Source organism: Myotis yumanensis, unplaced genomic scaffold, assembly GCF_028538775.1.
Source record: "Myotis yumanensis isolate MYYU_CA2020_CCGP unplaced genomic scaffold, mMyoYum1.0.hap1 SCAF_3, whole genome shotgun sequence".
Classification (NCBI taxonomy): domain Eukaryota; kingdom Metazoa; phylum Chordata; class Mammalia; order Chiroptera; family Vespertilionidae; genus Myotis; species Myotis yumanensis.
The window spans coordinates 165,473,960-165,488,327 of record NW_027223754.1 but is presented as its reverse complement, the minus strand read 5'-3'; the positions used below and the strand labels follow the sequence as shown (position 1 = coordinate 165,488,327).

General features: G+C 55.8%; 2 protein-coding genes across 4 annotated transcripts; one reads left to right on the top strand and one right to left on the bottom strand.

Moving 5' to 3' along the window:
• Positions 1–435: 435 nt before the first annotated feature.
• TROAP (trophinin associated protein) lies at positions 436–7,403 on the top strand. Of its 3 annotated transcripts, XM_070407779.1 has the most exons (15): positions 436–526; positions 726–880; positions 976–1,162; positions 1,832–1,989; positions 2,073–2,210; positions 2,405–2,487; positions 3,000–3,052; positions 3,500–3,621; positions 4,562–4,678; positions 4,784–4,867; positions 4,952–5,011; positions 5,677–5,811; positions 5,972–6,605; positions 6,876–7,069; positions 7,235–7,403. In XM_070407779.1, the coding sequence occupies exons 2-15, from the start codon at positions 737–739 to the stop codon at positions 7,280–7,282; spliced, it is 2,157 nt and encodes a 718-aa protein (XP_070263880.1). In that variant the 5' UTR covers positions 436–526; positions 726–736; the 3' UTR covers positions 7,283–7,403. The 3 variants fall into 3 exon arrangements, with proteins under 3 accessions (XP_070263880.1, XP_070263879.1, XP_070263881.1); XM_070407778.1 differs by having other exon boundaries at positions 4,784–5,011; XM_070407780.1 differs by lacking the exons at positions 4,784–4,867; positions 4,952–5,011.
• A 644-nt stretch (positions 7,404–8,047) lies between these two features.
• C1QL4 (complement C1q like 4) lies at positions 8,048–11,118 on the bottom strand. The gene is made up of 2 exons (XM_070407777.1): positions 10,582–11,118; positions 8,048–8,758 (listed from the first exon to the last, which is right to left on the bottom strand). Exons 1-2 carry the CDS (start codon positions 11,116–11,118, stop codon positions 8,579–8,581), a joined length of 717 nt encoding a protein of 238 aa, XP_070263878.1. The 3' UTR covers positions 8,048–8,578.
• Between the last annotated feature and the right edge of the window lie 3,250 nt (positions 11,119–14,368).

Here is a 14,368-nt window from a genome sequence, read left to right as displayed (position 1 = left end):
TTCAAGGAAGGCCCCTCTGAGGAAGCGCTTTCTTAGGTGTCTGGAATGGCGTCCCCAAAGCTGGACGCCGCGCTCCGATCAGCGTCGGGGTCCGGGGACTCTCCCGCCGCCGCCCACAGAGGCAGCCCCAGCCAGGACGGCGGCCCTTCCCTCCCCAGCCCCGAGACCTCGCGAGAGCACACGGCCACCGGTTATGGCTCAGACTTCCCGGCCTCAGAACGGCCGCCCCCTTCCTCCCCTCGCCCTGCACCCCGCGCTCTGCTCCCGGATTGGCTGACGGAGCCACGGCGAGCTGGAAAGTGGTTCGACAACTAGTCCTATTTTTGGTCCCGCCCACGAAGCCTGCGGATTGGACGGCTGAGTCTGGCGTCACGCGCCTCCTAGAGCGCGGATGAGCCAATCAGGAGCTCGGCGTATTTTACAAACTGGAGAGGGAGCTGCCCCAGAAGCCAAGTCTGGGAAAAAGGGAAGAAGAGGGGGAGACCCTGAGGAATTCCGGGGAAGGTGTGGCGCGGGGATCTTGGAGGTTTGTAAGGAGGAGAGGCAGGTCGGGGTCCTGGGGCGAAAGAATAGGCTCAGGGTGTCTGGAAGTGGCACCCAGAAGAGCCGGCCTTGCAAGCGCCGGGTCTTCTGGGCGCAGGTGGAAGTATCAGATGTGAGCACCGCATCTATGCCCCATGCTGGCTGACCTTTGATTCCTGGTCCTGCCTTCTTCCCCATCTCAGTTGTAGCCGTCATGACCACCTCCCAAACGAAGAAGGACCCTCTCCTCCGGGGTGTATCTCCCACCCCGAGCAAGATTCCGGTTCGCTCAAAGAGACGCCCGCCTCTCCCCACACTCAAGCCCTGCGACTTGGACCGGGAGAACCAGGATCCAAAGGTAAGAGGGGCTTGGTGAAGACAGTAGCTACAAGGAGGCAGCACACACCAGCAATGCACCCCAACGCTGAATTTTTTTGTCCTTCCCTCCCCCAGAGATTGGAGCAGAAGTTCAGTACTCAACGTCCCCTTGTTGACTCAGCAGGCCCCAGACCAAAAGCCACACATCAAACACAAAAATCAGAGAAATTGGTGGGGAGCACTCTGCTTCGGAAGCCATTGGAGGAGCTCAGGCCTAGCCCTAAGGAACAAAGTGTGGGGCCCGGACCCCCTCCCCAGAAAGGTACTTGTTGGAGACTAGAACACAGTCTCCTGGTGGGGAGCATGAGACGGAGATGGTGGAGTTTGGGGGCTTTGCACTGCTCCAGTCTCCTGCTGACTATAGAGTCCTTCCTGGTCCCTGCTCCTGGAAAGCTCTTTGCTCTCAGAAACCCTCTCCTTCCTTCAGCAAAATGTCATCTCTTCTAAAGCCTTTCCAGCTCTCCAGTCACAAGCAATTGCTCTGTGTTCTAATACTTTGCTATACTCTGTTATAACGTGTCCATAATTGGTTTAAGGGGAGGAGAGAGAAACATCGATTTGTTGTCCCACTTATTTATGCACTCGTTGGTTGATTCTTGTCAGCGCCCAGACTGGGAATAGAACCTGAACCTTGGTGTATCGGGATGACACTAACCACCTGAGCTACCCAGCCAGCACACATGCCCATAATTTGGCTTGAGTCTGTTACCTCTCTATAGTTTGATGATAGTTTTTTGAGGATGGGCTTTGTCTTATTCATCTCGGGGCCCCAGGGCCTAGAATAGTGTCTTACATAAAGTTCTGTGAACATTTGGTGAGTTGAGTCCTACTATATGAGTCTCTGGCTTACTGTTGCACCTCAAGGTGGCTACACTAGGGTACCTGGCCCCTCTTAGCTTTCCCATGTCACTTTCCTTCTCTTCCTTTACAGAGATTCCAGGGGCCATAGAGTTTGTGGCTGACCCTGAGGCCCTGGCTACCATCCTGTCAGGTGAGGGGGTGAAGAGCTGTCGCCTGGGGCGCCAGCCCAGTCTGGCTCAGAGAGTACTGGTTCGAGGGAGCCAGGGAGGCACCATCCGGAGGGGCCAGGTAATGAGACAGAATATGATGAGAGCAAGCTGGGGTGGACTGAGGAGGGAATCCTGAGCTGATAGCCTCTTTTGGCATCCCAGGGTACCCGCGCCTCTACATATTTGGCTCCCAGAACCCCCCAACACCGACTAGACCCAGCCAGGGCTTCCTGCTTTTCGAGATTAGAGGGACCAGGACCCCGCAGCTGGACCCTGTGCACCCAGAAGCTAGAGGCTGTGGTGAGTGCCTTTGGGGGACTGATACTCAGTGTTTCTGGAAGCTCCTTCCAGGGGACATAGCTGGCCTTGTGAGAGAAGGTATCTCATGATGACCCAAAGGGGGTCTGTGGAGGCAGATGGGGTTGGTGGTGAAGTCTGAAGGTTTGGGGCTCACCTCTGACTCTGCCTTTTTTTCTTTTGCTTTTATGGGTCAGATTCCATCTTCAGGACCTTCATTTTACTCCTCTGCTCGCCCCAGCTTCCAGGAGCTAAAAAGAGAGACAGGTGGCAGCAGCCGGTGAGAAGGAGGAGGTCATTTGGAAAAGAATGATCTAATGCTCCATACAGGGGTCCCTCAGAGCTAGGGTCTTCCAGTAGCTTTAGGACTTACCACCAACCCAGGAGGGGAAAAGGGAGGGTGGGCCTGTGACTGCCCAGGGGAGCCCTTGGAATAGGATTCAGGCCTTGTTAGCCAGGCTTCACTAGGACATCAGTTTCTTCAGGTTGTGGGAGTGGAAGGGTACAAAAACGAGAGGTGCTGTCTCTTTTATTTAGTGGCTAAAGCACAGATTGTGGCAGTAAATGGAATCTGGGTTTGATTCCTGACTCTTAGCAAACTTGCCAGTTGTGCAAGCTTGCCTTAATCTCCACGCTTCAATTTCTTTGTCTGTCAAATGAGGATAATGTTTGTGCCATCATTAGAGGTTGTGGTGAGAATTAAATGAGCTGATGTTTGTAAAGCAGTTAGCACAGTGCCCAGCTCATACTTGACACTCAGTGACTTCTAGCTGCTGCCCTTATTGTCATCAGGACTGCAGTGAGCCAGGCCTCGGGACTGCACCTGGAGACCCCAGTCCAGCCTGGTGAGTGTGTCTGGCCATGGGGAGAGAACAGGGGCAGGTGGGCTGTCTGCAGTGGGGATCAAGAGGAAAAAGCTCAGTGGGCTGGGGGAAAGGGGCAAGGCCAGATCAGAAGGAGCTGGAGAGGAAAAGACCTTCTTGATAGGCCAGAGGTTGGCCCAGTTGCACTTTCATCAAAGGATGTGGTCCCTACCCTCTCCCTGCCACTTCCTACAAGAATTGCCTTCCACTCACTATTTTACCTTCAGCTCCTAAGAGCCATCAGCACATCCTGAGCCCACTCAGGGTATTCAGATTGATAAGTGATTACTGAGGTATTAGATGGATCTCCACCCTTGATGGGGCAGTGGGGGCTGTCAAACTGACATACCCTCTTTTGAGGTTGCAAAGCCCTGTGCCAAACTTTGGTAGGTGTTCCAGATACTACAGAAATTTTCTGTCTCCTCCTAGCTTCCTCTCTCCTGGAAGGAGAACGTGAAGTAGTCACTCACTCAGATGAAGGAGGAAGGGGCCCTCCTGGTCTGGCCCAGTGGATTCCATTAAGAGAAAGCCGGGAGCTAACCCACACCAAGGTGAGATGGGACCCTTCTGGGACAGGGGAAGTGGGGCAGGGAGATACCTGGGGAAATTCCCCAGCAGCGGCCAACACTGAGGATTGTGGGTATAGCCAGGTAGTCCTGGGCTTTAGATGTTAATTGGATCTGGGTTTGCTCCTGATGAGCCCATGCCCTCTCCAGAGAGGGACTGGCCTCTGTTTACCAGGTGTCTGGGGCCTGGAGGTGAGAGGTCACAGTCTGGTATATATTTGTATCACCATCAGATCAGTGCTGAGAGATCTGACACTTGTCAGCCAAAGCATTCATTCATTCACTCCACAATATGTATTGAGAAGCTACTGTGTGTTAAGCACTGTTCTAGGTTCTGGATATACAGTAGCAAATAAGTTCACATTCTAGAAGGGGGAGGCAAAAAGTAAACACATTGTAAAATATATAGTGTGTCAGATGGTGATAAGTTCTCTGTCATAAATAAATAAGGCACGGAAGTGGAAGTGGGGAGGTGGTATTGCAAATTCAAATTGATTAATCAGGGGAATCTTATTGAGAAGATGACATTTAAGTGAAGACCAGAAGGAGCTGAGGGAATAAGCCATCCAGATATCTGGGGGAAGAACATGCCAGGAGAACTGCAGATGCAAAGGCGCTGAGGAGGAAATATGCCTGGTTTGTTTAGGAATCAGCAAAAAGGAGACCAGCAAGTCTGAAGTGAATAAGGAGAATGACAGGAAGTGAGGTTAGAGCAATTGCAGGATTGGACTGGGGAAGGATTTACAAACCAGTGTAAGACCTTGGATTTTACTTGGAATGAGTGGAAAGCTATGGGGAGAGGGAATGAACAAGGGAGCAACATGATTTGATTAAGTCTTAAAAGAATCAACGCTGGCTGCTGTATTGAGAACAAGACAAAGAAGGCAAAGGAGGGATCACTCTTCCACCTTGTTCCTCTCCACAGGACAGCCCTGACTGCCACCTGATGCCCTCCCCTGGCCCTGTGCTGCTACCATCCATCCCCCGTCCGTCCCCCTTTGGATTGGCTAAGCGTGTTCCCTCCCCTGGCTCCTCAGCTCCGGTTTGTGTCCACAGCTCCTCGGGGCTGGGCAGGGGCAGAACAGTCTGGCTGGGATCCCTGCTGGGTCTAGGTTTTTCATTGCTCAGCCAACTCCATCTCTCCCAGCCCTCATATTCAGTGTTGCGGCGTCTTGCCATTCGCCCCAAAACCCAGTTCACACCCATCCCATCGGCCCCCAAAGCTCAGCAGGTAAGAGAGGGCAGGGGAGGTAGCTGGTATAGGAAGGGAATGGATGGGTATAGGAAGAGTTATTACATCTCACTTCTGTCCCAGGCTCAATGTTTGAGTGGCCTCTCTCCTCAGTCTTGCCCTGAAGAGCCTGCCCTGCCCTGGGTAAGTGCCCACAGCCTTTCCATGCTGAAATCCCTCACTCTGTCCTGTTGGCCTGAGGTCCAGCAGTTTGTGGCAGGTGGGCTCTCTGGAAAAGCTACCTAACTCTCCAAGTCTCCCTGCTTCTCTCCTGTCCCTCCTAATCTTCGTCTAGGGCAGTGGTCGGCAAACTCATTAGTCAACAGAGCCAAATATCAACAGTACAACAATTGAAATTTCTTTTGAGAGCCAAATTTTTTAAACTTAAACTATATAGGTAGGTACATTGTTATTAACTTAGGGTACTCCTAAGGCTTAGGAAGAGCCACACTCAAGAGGCCAAAGAGCCGCATGTGGCTCGCGAGCCACAGTTTGCTGACCATGGGTCTAGGGTAGGCAGTGGTTCTCAACCTTGGCTGCACATTAGAATCACCTGGGAATCTTTTTGTTATTGGGTGGGGCCACAACATTAGTAACAAAGAAACAGAATTTCTGGAGGATGAGGCCCAGAAATCAGGACTTTAAAAAGATTCCCAGGTGATTCTAATGTGCAGCCAAGGTTGAGAACCACTGGTCTAGGGCCTCTCAATTAGAAACCTGACCCCTTCCTCATGAGGGTGGGACTCAGGTGGGTCTTCCTGTCCCAGACAGGCTTCCTCACATGGCCCCTCTCTCTTCCCATGTGGCAGGAGCAGATTGCAGTCCGGCTATTTGACCAGGAGAATTGCAAAAGGTTACAGGAGGGGTCTGGGAAACCACCTATGGCAACTCCTCATGGGCCCCACCCTAGCAAGACCCCCAACCTCCAAGAGCTGAAGATGCAGGTAGGTCTTTGTGGGCAACCACTTTGATGCCAAATGGGCAGAGACAGGACTGGGGAAGGGAGAAATGGGAGGCGAAAGGGGGTATGGGAATAGGACAGTGTGGGTAGAGACTTGAACCCTCATATTGACATCACACTGGGGTATTCTCTCCCACACACAGCGCATCAGTATCCTGAAGCAGCTTTTGCAACAGGAGGTAGAGGGGCTGGCAGAGAGCAAGTGTGCCCCCCTTAATGGAGGCTCCTCTCTGGATATGGTTGAACTTCGGTCCCTGCTGGCAGAGATTCCTAGAACCCTGAATGCCCCAGTGCAGAATTCTGGGGCTTTCCGCCTTCCTGAACTGTTACAGCACTCTGGACTGCCAAAGCCCTGCTTTCCAGAGGAGTGTGGGGAACCACAGCTCTGCCCTGGAGCAGAGCCTGAGGCAGCTCGGCCCTGCCCACCGGCAGAGCCAGGGCCCCCAGAGCCCTGCCATAGGAGGGAGCCTGAGATACCAGAGCCTGCCACCCAGAAACAGCCTGAGGTATCTGAGGCCTGCCCTCCCGTAGAGCCTGGATCCATTCAGGCCTGTTCCCAGGGGCAGGCTGGACTTCCAGAGCCCTCCCCTCAGTTAGAGCCTGAGGCTTCAGAGGCCTGCTCTCTGGAACCTAGGAGCACAGAGCCTAGTCCACAGTCCTGCTGCGGTCAGTGGACTCCAGCGACCACCAGTGTGATCTTCTCCTCTCAACGCCCACTTTGTGCCAGCCCCACTATCCACTCATTCCAGTCGCTGAGGCCCCCAGCAGGCCAGGCAGGTAAGTAGTTGGTTGGAAGGGGCTGTGAACAAAGGAGGTCCCCATCTCACTGGGAGCAGGACCTCTGCCCTGTACCCGGTGATGCCAGGCTTGCTTTCTTCCACCTACCTTGCCCAGCCTGGCTTTCCTTCAGGAAGATGGGAAGAGCTGGGCCTCCAGTCCTGTGCTCCTAATTGGCTTGCCTCTTGGTGGGGGATCGAGAGAGGGCAATATAAGGTGAGAGTATAGAACTCCAGAGCCCACCCTGAACTCTGGCCCATGGACCCCCAGGCCCCAGCAGTCTGGCTCCTCGAACCCTGGCCCTGAGGCAGCGCCTCAAAGCATGTCTGACCGCCATCCACTGCTTCCACGAGGCGCGCCTGGATGATGAGTGTGCCTTCTACACCAGCCGAGCCCCTCCCTCAGGCCCCTCTCGTGTCTGCACCAATCCTGTGGCCAAGTTATTGGACTGGCAGGATGCCCTGGTGAGCCTCCCCATCCACAGCCAAGCTGTGCCTGCACAGCAAGCCTGTGGGAAGTGGGAAGCAGAGCAAAGGGGCCGACCTTGGCTCCTTTATAAAGATTATTGGGGGAGCGTGGGCTCACTTCAAGGTTGGCTGGGCCGTGACAAGGTCTTTCTCTCTCTCCAGTGTTTTATTCCAATTGGTTCTGCAGCCCCTCCGGACTCTCCGACATGAGGCACCCACTTCCACCCGTTCCTGCCCTGTCTTGATCCTTCCTTTTAGCCCTTATTTATTGTCAGTCCACCCTATGGGATTGGGAGTCTGGGAGTCGACACCCTTTTATCCTTCAATAAAGTTTCTAAAGTGTCTGCATATCTTTCCCTCTGGTCTGACCTGGGCCAGCTACTGCTGTTGCTCTCCAGTTGCCCACTTGGTGGCAGTGTCCTCCAGCTTAGAGCCAGCGCCGGACTCTCAGGATCCCAGGGCTCCCTCACCTTGGATCTGTCCTGAAGGGAAGAAATCATCCCACTCTTGTTCACCCCACCCGCTCAGCAAGCTCTGTGATTGTGGGGCCAACACTCATTGTCCCCTTTGGTCACCTGCTCTTCTCCCGGGTTCTTAAGATCAGTGCACTTCCAGGAGCCGTCAGCAACTTCTTCATCCCCTAGAGATCCTCTTAGAACTCTCCCTGGATCAGGCAGAACCCTGAACACTAGACCCATATCCTTGGAACCTTATTGGTGTCACTCTGGTTGGTGCCTCCCTACAGTGTAAGGCTGGAAGCTCTCCTGAAGCTCATACCGCTCCCCTCCCCCTTCCCACATCACAGCGGAAGCCCCGGGCTGCTCCCCTCCTCCAGAGGCAGGCTTGCAGGGAAGAACTAAGCTTTTGCCTCAGGCAGGGTGGATGGGAGTCCTTGAGAGGAGTGTGGGTAAGGGTCAGCCCTTTGTCCCCACTCTGTGCACCAGTTAAGAGGCACACACATTCTCTAATGTCACTTTATTGGAAGAGGCAACAGCAGCCCAGATGGAGGCGAAATGGGGACTGTACAGAACGGATTTTAAATGCTAGGAAAGAATTCACTGGTTCCTCCAGTTCACAAGAAGGCTGCCAAGGCAGGAGCCTGGAGCCTGAAAAATGGGGATGGCAAGAGGTTTCATGACAGAGGACCAGTGCCTACCCCAGTCCTAACATCTCCTCCCACCTAGATGGACTCCTATTTCTGTTCTCCCTCCTACAACGCCAGGTCTGGCTAGTGAGACCGTCCCCAGCTCCCAGCAGGAGAGAGGGCCACCGCCTCCGCCCTTCTCAGACCCGAGTTCACAGGATGTGGGTGGTCCGCTCCCCAGCCACTAATTCCTGGAAGCACTGAGAGTCTGCCCAGTAAGGCCTCCTCCCAGAGCAGGCTGGTCCACCCCACAGCCAGGGTCTCAAAGAATGGGGTGGTGCCTTGGGTGGGGCCAACTGAAAGTGGGTGAGGAGGGAAGAGAAGATAAAGGGCAAGCGAGGTGGGTGGAGGATGGGGCCGGCTCAGTCCGGGTAGATGATGAAGCCAGAGAAAGTGCTGTACTTGTTGGTGTTCCCGCCATGCACCTTCCCGCCATCCAGCTTGATGAAGACTTCATCGCCCACATCCAGGTGCAGGATGACGCTGTTGCTGGCGTAGTCGTAGTTCTGGTCTGCGTCCTGGGCAATGGCGCTGGCCCGGACCTACCGAGAGAGAACAGAACAACCCCCTCACTCCCTGTGCGGAGCTGGAGTGGTGGGAGGGGTTGGGCGGAGTAAGTGCAGCTGGGCCTGTGTAAGTAGCTGGCTGCAGGGTCTGGGGTGGACAAGGAGAGGCCAAGAGATCGCGGAGCTTCTCAGGCACTAGTCTCACTAGCTATGTGACTCTGGCAAGTCTCACACCTTCTCTGGTCCTCAATTTGAGCTGTAAGGTGGAGGTAATAATAGAGCCTACCCTAAATTAGTTACTACATGTGAAGTGTATTAGAACAGTGCTTTGCACATAGAAAATGCTGTAAGGCCTTGCTATTATTATTATCATTTAAGAAATAAAATTTTAAAAAAAGAAATAAAATTAGCCTGTAATTTCTAGGGTAATTTCTAAGATTCTGAACGCCCTCTGGCCTCCTAAACTTGCATTCCCAAGTGTTAGGACACAGGTGTGTCCATTCATATCAAGGCTGCGGGCCTTAAATGGGAAGGTGCAATGATGCATGCGTGCCTTTGGGTGCCCACTTCCCTCCTAGTTGCCTCTAGCGCACTCAGAGGGGTCGCCTTCTTCCCCAACAGGTAGCCCCTCCTCCTCTCTGGTCTCGCTGCCGCTGCCTCCTGCTGCCAGCCCCGCCCCCGCAACCCCCCTCTTCCTGTCCCGCAGGGGCTGGTTATTAACTCATTAATTATTCATCATTATTCTAATCACTATTTACTGTCCTCAGGGCCCGCAGCGCCCGCCCCGTGCAGTGCAATTCTGAGTGGGAGCCACGCAGCCCCGGCCCCCTCTAGATACATACTGCCTCTTCCACCCCCTCACAGACATCCCCGCCGCAGAGACCACACACCTCCTCAATGCCACATACACATAGACGTGCTCTTTGTTCACACCTTTGCACCAGCCCAAGCACCCAAGACACACTCAGATCAATACACACTCACTTGCACACACAATCTGTCTCATACAGACAGACACACAGACACTCTCACTCCCTTTCCCTGGGTTCCTGGGGCGGCCCTGCTGGGAGGAGACCCCAGTGCAGTGCCTGCGGGCCTTGCAGCAGGAGAGCGCTGTGGCCCAGCAGGAGGGAGTTTCCCCAGCCAGGATGAGCAGGCCCGATGCAGCACAGCACCCGCAACACCACCCAATCCCAGCGTGTGGGGGGAGGGGGCATTCAGAGGTCATCGCTAAGTCTCCACCTTATGCCCTGATGCTTGCATGGCCCAGGCACCCAAACCAACCCCTACGCCTGAGGCCCCTCACTATTGCTGTGTGTCTGGGTCCTCGAGCTAAGCCAAGGCAGCAGTGACTGGCTCTGACCACAGGGACAGGGAGCAGCAGAACCTGGAGGCCAGAGGTTGCCAGGGAGGATGTGTGGCCTACCGGACCAGGCCCCACCTTCTCTGCTTTGCCTTTCCTCCTCCAAACCCATCCTTTGCCTTTGTCCGTCTCCAAATCCGTTCCTTCAAGCTGCCTGGCTGGTCCCTCGGCTAATATACCAGTTCTCACCTCTGCCTACTGACTCAGTATTAGCTGAGTGTAAGGCCGCCTAGAATTGGCCCTAGGCCCTGGGACTAGCAATAGAGCTGATGGTGAATGAGCCAGTATTTTCCTTCTTTTTTACCTTTCCCTTAAAAAATCCAGGCTGAACGCCCCACATGGGAACACCCGCCGACTGTGCACTGCCTGCGACCTGGCAGCCTGGCATTCCTGGGTTCAGTGAGGCTGTTTGGAGAAGGGGGTGGGCTGTGTAATGAGCGCAGGGGAATTTAAGAAAGCTACCTGACGAATCTGAGGGGCGGGGGAGGCATCTCACCTGTCCGTTCTTCATCAGGTCGGCCCACATGCTGGTGCCGTCGCCGCCGCGCATGAGCACATGGTAAGCGAAGAAGTAGACGCCCGGCATGGGGCAGGTGAACTTGCCGCTGGCCGCCTCGTAAGCGTTGCCCACGTTAGTCACCACGTCGTCGAAGCGCAGCACCTCGTAACCCTCGTGCGGCCGCCGCAGACCCGCATAGAAGGCAATGCGAGGCACGTAGCCGGCAGGGGGCGCCACCCCGCCGGGGCCGGGGCCAGGAGGGCCCGGGGGACCTGGCCTGCCCGGCTCTCCTGGTGGCCCTCTGGGGCCTGGTGGTCCCGGGGGCCCTCGAAGACCTGCCCTTCCCCGCCGGCCCACCTCTCCCTTGGAGCCCGGCGGGAAGGGGGGCACGGAGACAGGCGCGCCGTCGGGTCCCGGGCCTCGAGGCCCATGCGGGTCGCATACCATGCGACAGCGACCCAGCATCTCGTAGTGCGCTGGCCCGCGGGAGCTGTGCACCAGCAGTGGAATAGCCACCAGCAGCAGCAGCACCATGGCCACCCCGACGGCCGCGCCCGCCACCCGCTTGCGGCGGCTCAGACGCGACGCAGCCAGGGCCAGCAGATCCTCCTCACTCTTGGGCGCAATGGCGTCGGAGGCTCGGGGCTCTCCGAGGGCCCCCGAACCGGTGGCCCGGCTCGCGCCTGGGTCGGGACACCCCCCCTGACGGCTGCGCCCGGTCCCCCCAGCCCCTGCGGGCTCCCGCCTCAGCGGCGCGGTTCCCCAAACCTTCCGTCAAGGCGAAGGTCCCGCGTGGGTTGGGCCAGGGGCAGGTCCCGACGGTTCAGCGCCTGCGGTCCTCTATTAACCTCCTGTGCAGCCTATCGTCCCCGGGAGCCTGACATCTGCGGCTTCTCGGACGGCTGGCTTCTTACAGATTAGGATGCTTGCTCTCTGGACAGCTTCTTTCTCAAGGATGGCGGAGCCTAGGTCCCCAGCTACCCAGACGGATCTCTCCTGGCCGGAGCGGGGACTATTCTCCGCGCTCTGGACGTCCCGGGCTCTGCGCTGGGGTGGCACCCACCGGACGCGACCTCCTCCTAGGTTTGCGCTCTACCTCTTGGCGAGCACTGACCCGCCTTCCTACCCCAGCCGCGCCCCCAGCCCCTGCTGGAGCTCCGGCCCGCGCGTCTCTCCTGGTAACGTGCTCCCTGTCTGCGTCCCTCACCTTCCTCTCCTCCCTCCCCGGGCGGCAGTGACTGTGGTGTGAGCAGCCTCGCGCCGGGAGCCGCTATAAGCGGGCCGGGGCGGAGCGACCCCTGGCGCCCAGAGCGGGAAGCGCGGGGGCGGGGCAGGCAGAGGCCCCCTCCCGCGGACCCCAGCCTCACGGTGGATGCCCGGCTCTGGGCGATTCTGCATGGGTTCATGTTCCCACCTATCCTTACTTCCACCCTCTACCCCGAGTTGGGTATTCCCGGAGCCCAGAGGAAGCCAGAAAATAGCGATGGGATAAAAAGGGGTCTAGATACACAAGATACACACAGAGAAAAGACAGGTGGATTCCTGAGCTAAAAAGAGCCCCCCCCCCAAGAAAAATTAAAATAACATATAACAAGCAAACAAACTAGCAAAAAGGGTGGGGAGAAAAGAAATTCACCACCCCCTGCCCCTCAGTACCCATAACCAAATATCACGGTAAAGTGTTCAACGGTACATTTTGTCTTGAACTAGAAAAGGCAAATCTCCAGCCACCGTACCCTCGACCCCCCAGCACTGGGGAGCACAGAGCCCAAGAGACTGAGGAAGCAGGAGAGAGTGAGAAAACAGAGGAGCCTCTGGAAGCCGGCAGCAAACCGACAGGAACGCCGGGGGAGCGACAGAAATCAAAGAGACAGAAAGCCAGATAGAGACGCAGAGACAGAGACAAAGCTTGGAAAAGAGACTAACTGACAGCCCCAGAGGGGGAGAGGGAGAGACAGAGACGGAGAGCGAGAGGGAGACAGGAGCCCAGACAGGTTGACAGATCGAGAGAGAAATGTAAATGGTGCGCCGCAGAGAGACACCCAGGTCCGTGTTTGGACTCCAATGTGACATATCAACTGTGGGAAGACGCGGGGGCGGGGCGGTTCTTCAGCAGAGTGGTCGGCTCTGGGCCTGTGCATTGATACCGGGCGCTGGCAGGTGGGGATGCGGATGTAGCCATGGGACCCTGGCCTTGTGTGTCCCTGGGTGAGTGGGGTTGTGGATTGTCTTGTCCTGGTGTGTGTATGGTGAGGGCTATTGGAAGAGAGGTTTTGTATTTGTCTTCCTCTTAGTCCTTAAATGTGGGACCCTATGAATGCCATCTCTCCGATCTCGGGGGAATGGAGTCCACTGGGGAAAAGGGTCAGCGGGCGGCTCTTGTCCCTTCCGCTGCCCAGCCTCGCCTCCTTCCAGCCCTGCCCTAGTCCCAGATTTTTGTCCAGCCCTAGGATCTCTGCCACCTTCCTTCCCCCTTCCTCATAGGTCTGTAGTTAGATAGAAAGCCAGAGAAGTTGATAGAAACCCCACATAATAAATGTTTGGAGGAGGGGTTTGAAGTTGGTTTTGTAAATTAACGTAACCAAAATGCAGATTAACTTCAGGACAGCCTCCCGTGAGAGATGACTGTGTCTGGCACTCCAGTGACCAAGAGGGAACATAAGCTTTGATAGTTCCCTCTCTGTGAGGGGTCAGAGTCCAGAGAAAACGCGAATGGCTGCATTCCTCCTTTGGGCCTGGCCCTTCTGGGGGAAATTACTTGCTTACAGGGACCCCGGGGGCCAGAGGCATGGAGAAGAGGCTCTAGGACTGGCAGAGTGGGGATGTTTGAAGACCCTGAAGGTGGACAGCTGCAAAGGACTTCTTAGAGACTAGGATAGGCCGGGGCTGTCATGTATAGGAAAATGATGTGTAAAATGGAGGGCACAAAGCACAGCAGGGCATGATTATTGGGTGAAGGTGATTTCCTCATTTCTTCTTTACGGTACCCCTTTCCTGCCTCTCCCAGCCCATGATGGTTCAGGGAGAAAGAGGTTGCTGAGGGTGGGCCTGTGCGGAGGGAGGCCCCTACATGCTTGAGAGGGTTGGGAGAGAAAGAATTGGCAGTCAGTGGGGGAGGGGCCTCCTCCTGCAACCATAAATACAAATTTTATTCAAGGTCTTTGTCGCCATTTGTCTTCCTGGGGATGGTGGGGGGAGGCTGAGGGCCATGTCGGGGCTGTGCATGTCTAATTCCAGATCTGCTCCCCCAGGCTGGATGATGGATGGGTCAGCGAGAAGAGAGCAGGTCAGGGCTCACATCAGCCTCTCCTGCCTGATCCTCAAGCCCCATCATCGACCCCAGGTCCAGCCACTCCTCTCCTTTCTCCTCCCCACTCCCTCCACTCACCTGAGGCAATGTTTGCTCAGCCCTGCTCCTCACCCCACTCTCCGACTCACCAAGAACCTCTTTTTTGAGTCCCTCACCTCAGCCCTCTTCTCTGGAGCTTCCCTTCTCTGCCTATCCCCAGCCCAGGCTATGAGCTGCGTTGACCGGCAGGCTGCAGGCAGCAGCCGGTGTGTGTGGTGGGGCGGGGAGCAGGCTTGGCTCACAGGGAGCTGAGGGGCCAGCTCCATGAATTTATTCATGTTCTGTTGCTCTTTCCCCACGCTCTGGAATGAAGCTGCCAGCTCACTCGGTCCTTATTTCTTCCCCTGCAGCTGTCACAAGGAGGGATCTGGGTAGGGTCAAGGCCAGTGCTCCTGAGGCCAAAAGCCAAGTGTCTGGGTTCAAGAGGAAATTCTG

Excerpts from the sequence above, each read along its gene's own strand:
- TROAP (XM_070407778.1), top strand. The coding sequence starts at position 737 with ATGACCACCTCCCAAACGAAGAAGGACCCTCTCCTCCGGGGTGTATCT. Across the intron at positions 881-975 it reads GGGAGAACCAGGATCCAAAG|AGATTGGAGCAGAAGTTCAG; the intron begins GTAAGAGGGGCT and ends TCCCTCCCCCAG. Across the intron at positions 2,488-2,999 it reads GAGACAGGTGGCAGCAGCCG|GACTGCAGTGAGCCAGGCCT; the intron begins GTGAGAAGGAGG and ends TATTGTCATCAG.
- C1QL4 (XM_070407777.1), bottom strand. The coding sequence starts at position 11,118 with ATGGTGCTGCTGCTGCTGGTGGCTATTCCACTGCTGGTGCACAGCTCC. Across the intron at positions 8,759-10,581 it reads ACCTGATGAAGAACGGACAG|GTCCGGGCCAGCGCCATTGC; the intron begins GTGAGATGCCTC and ends CTCTCTCGGTAG.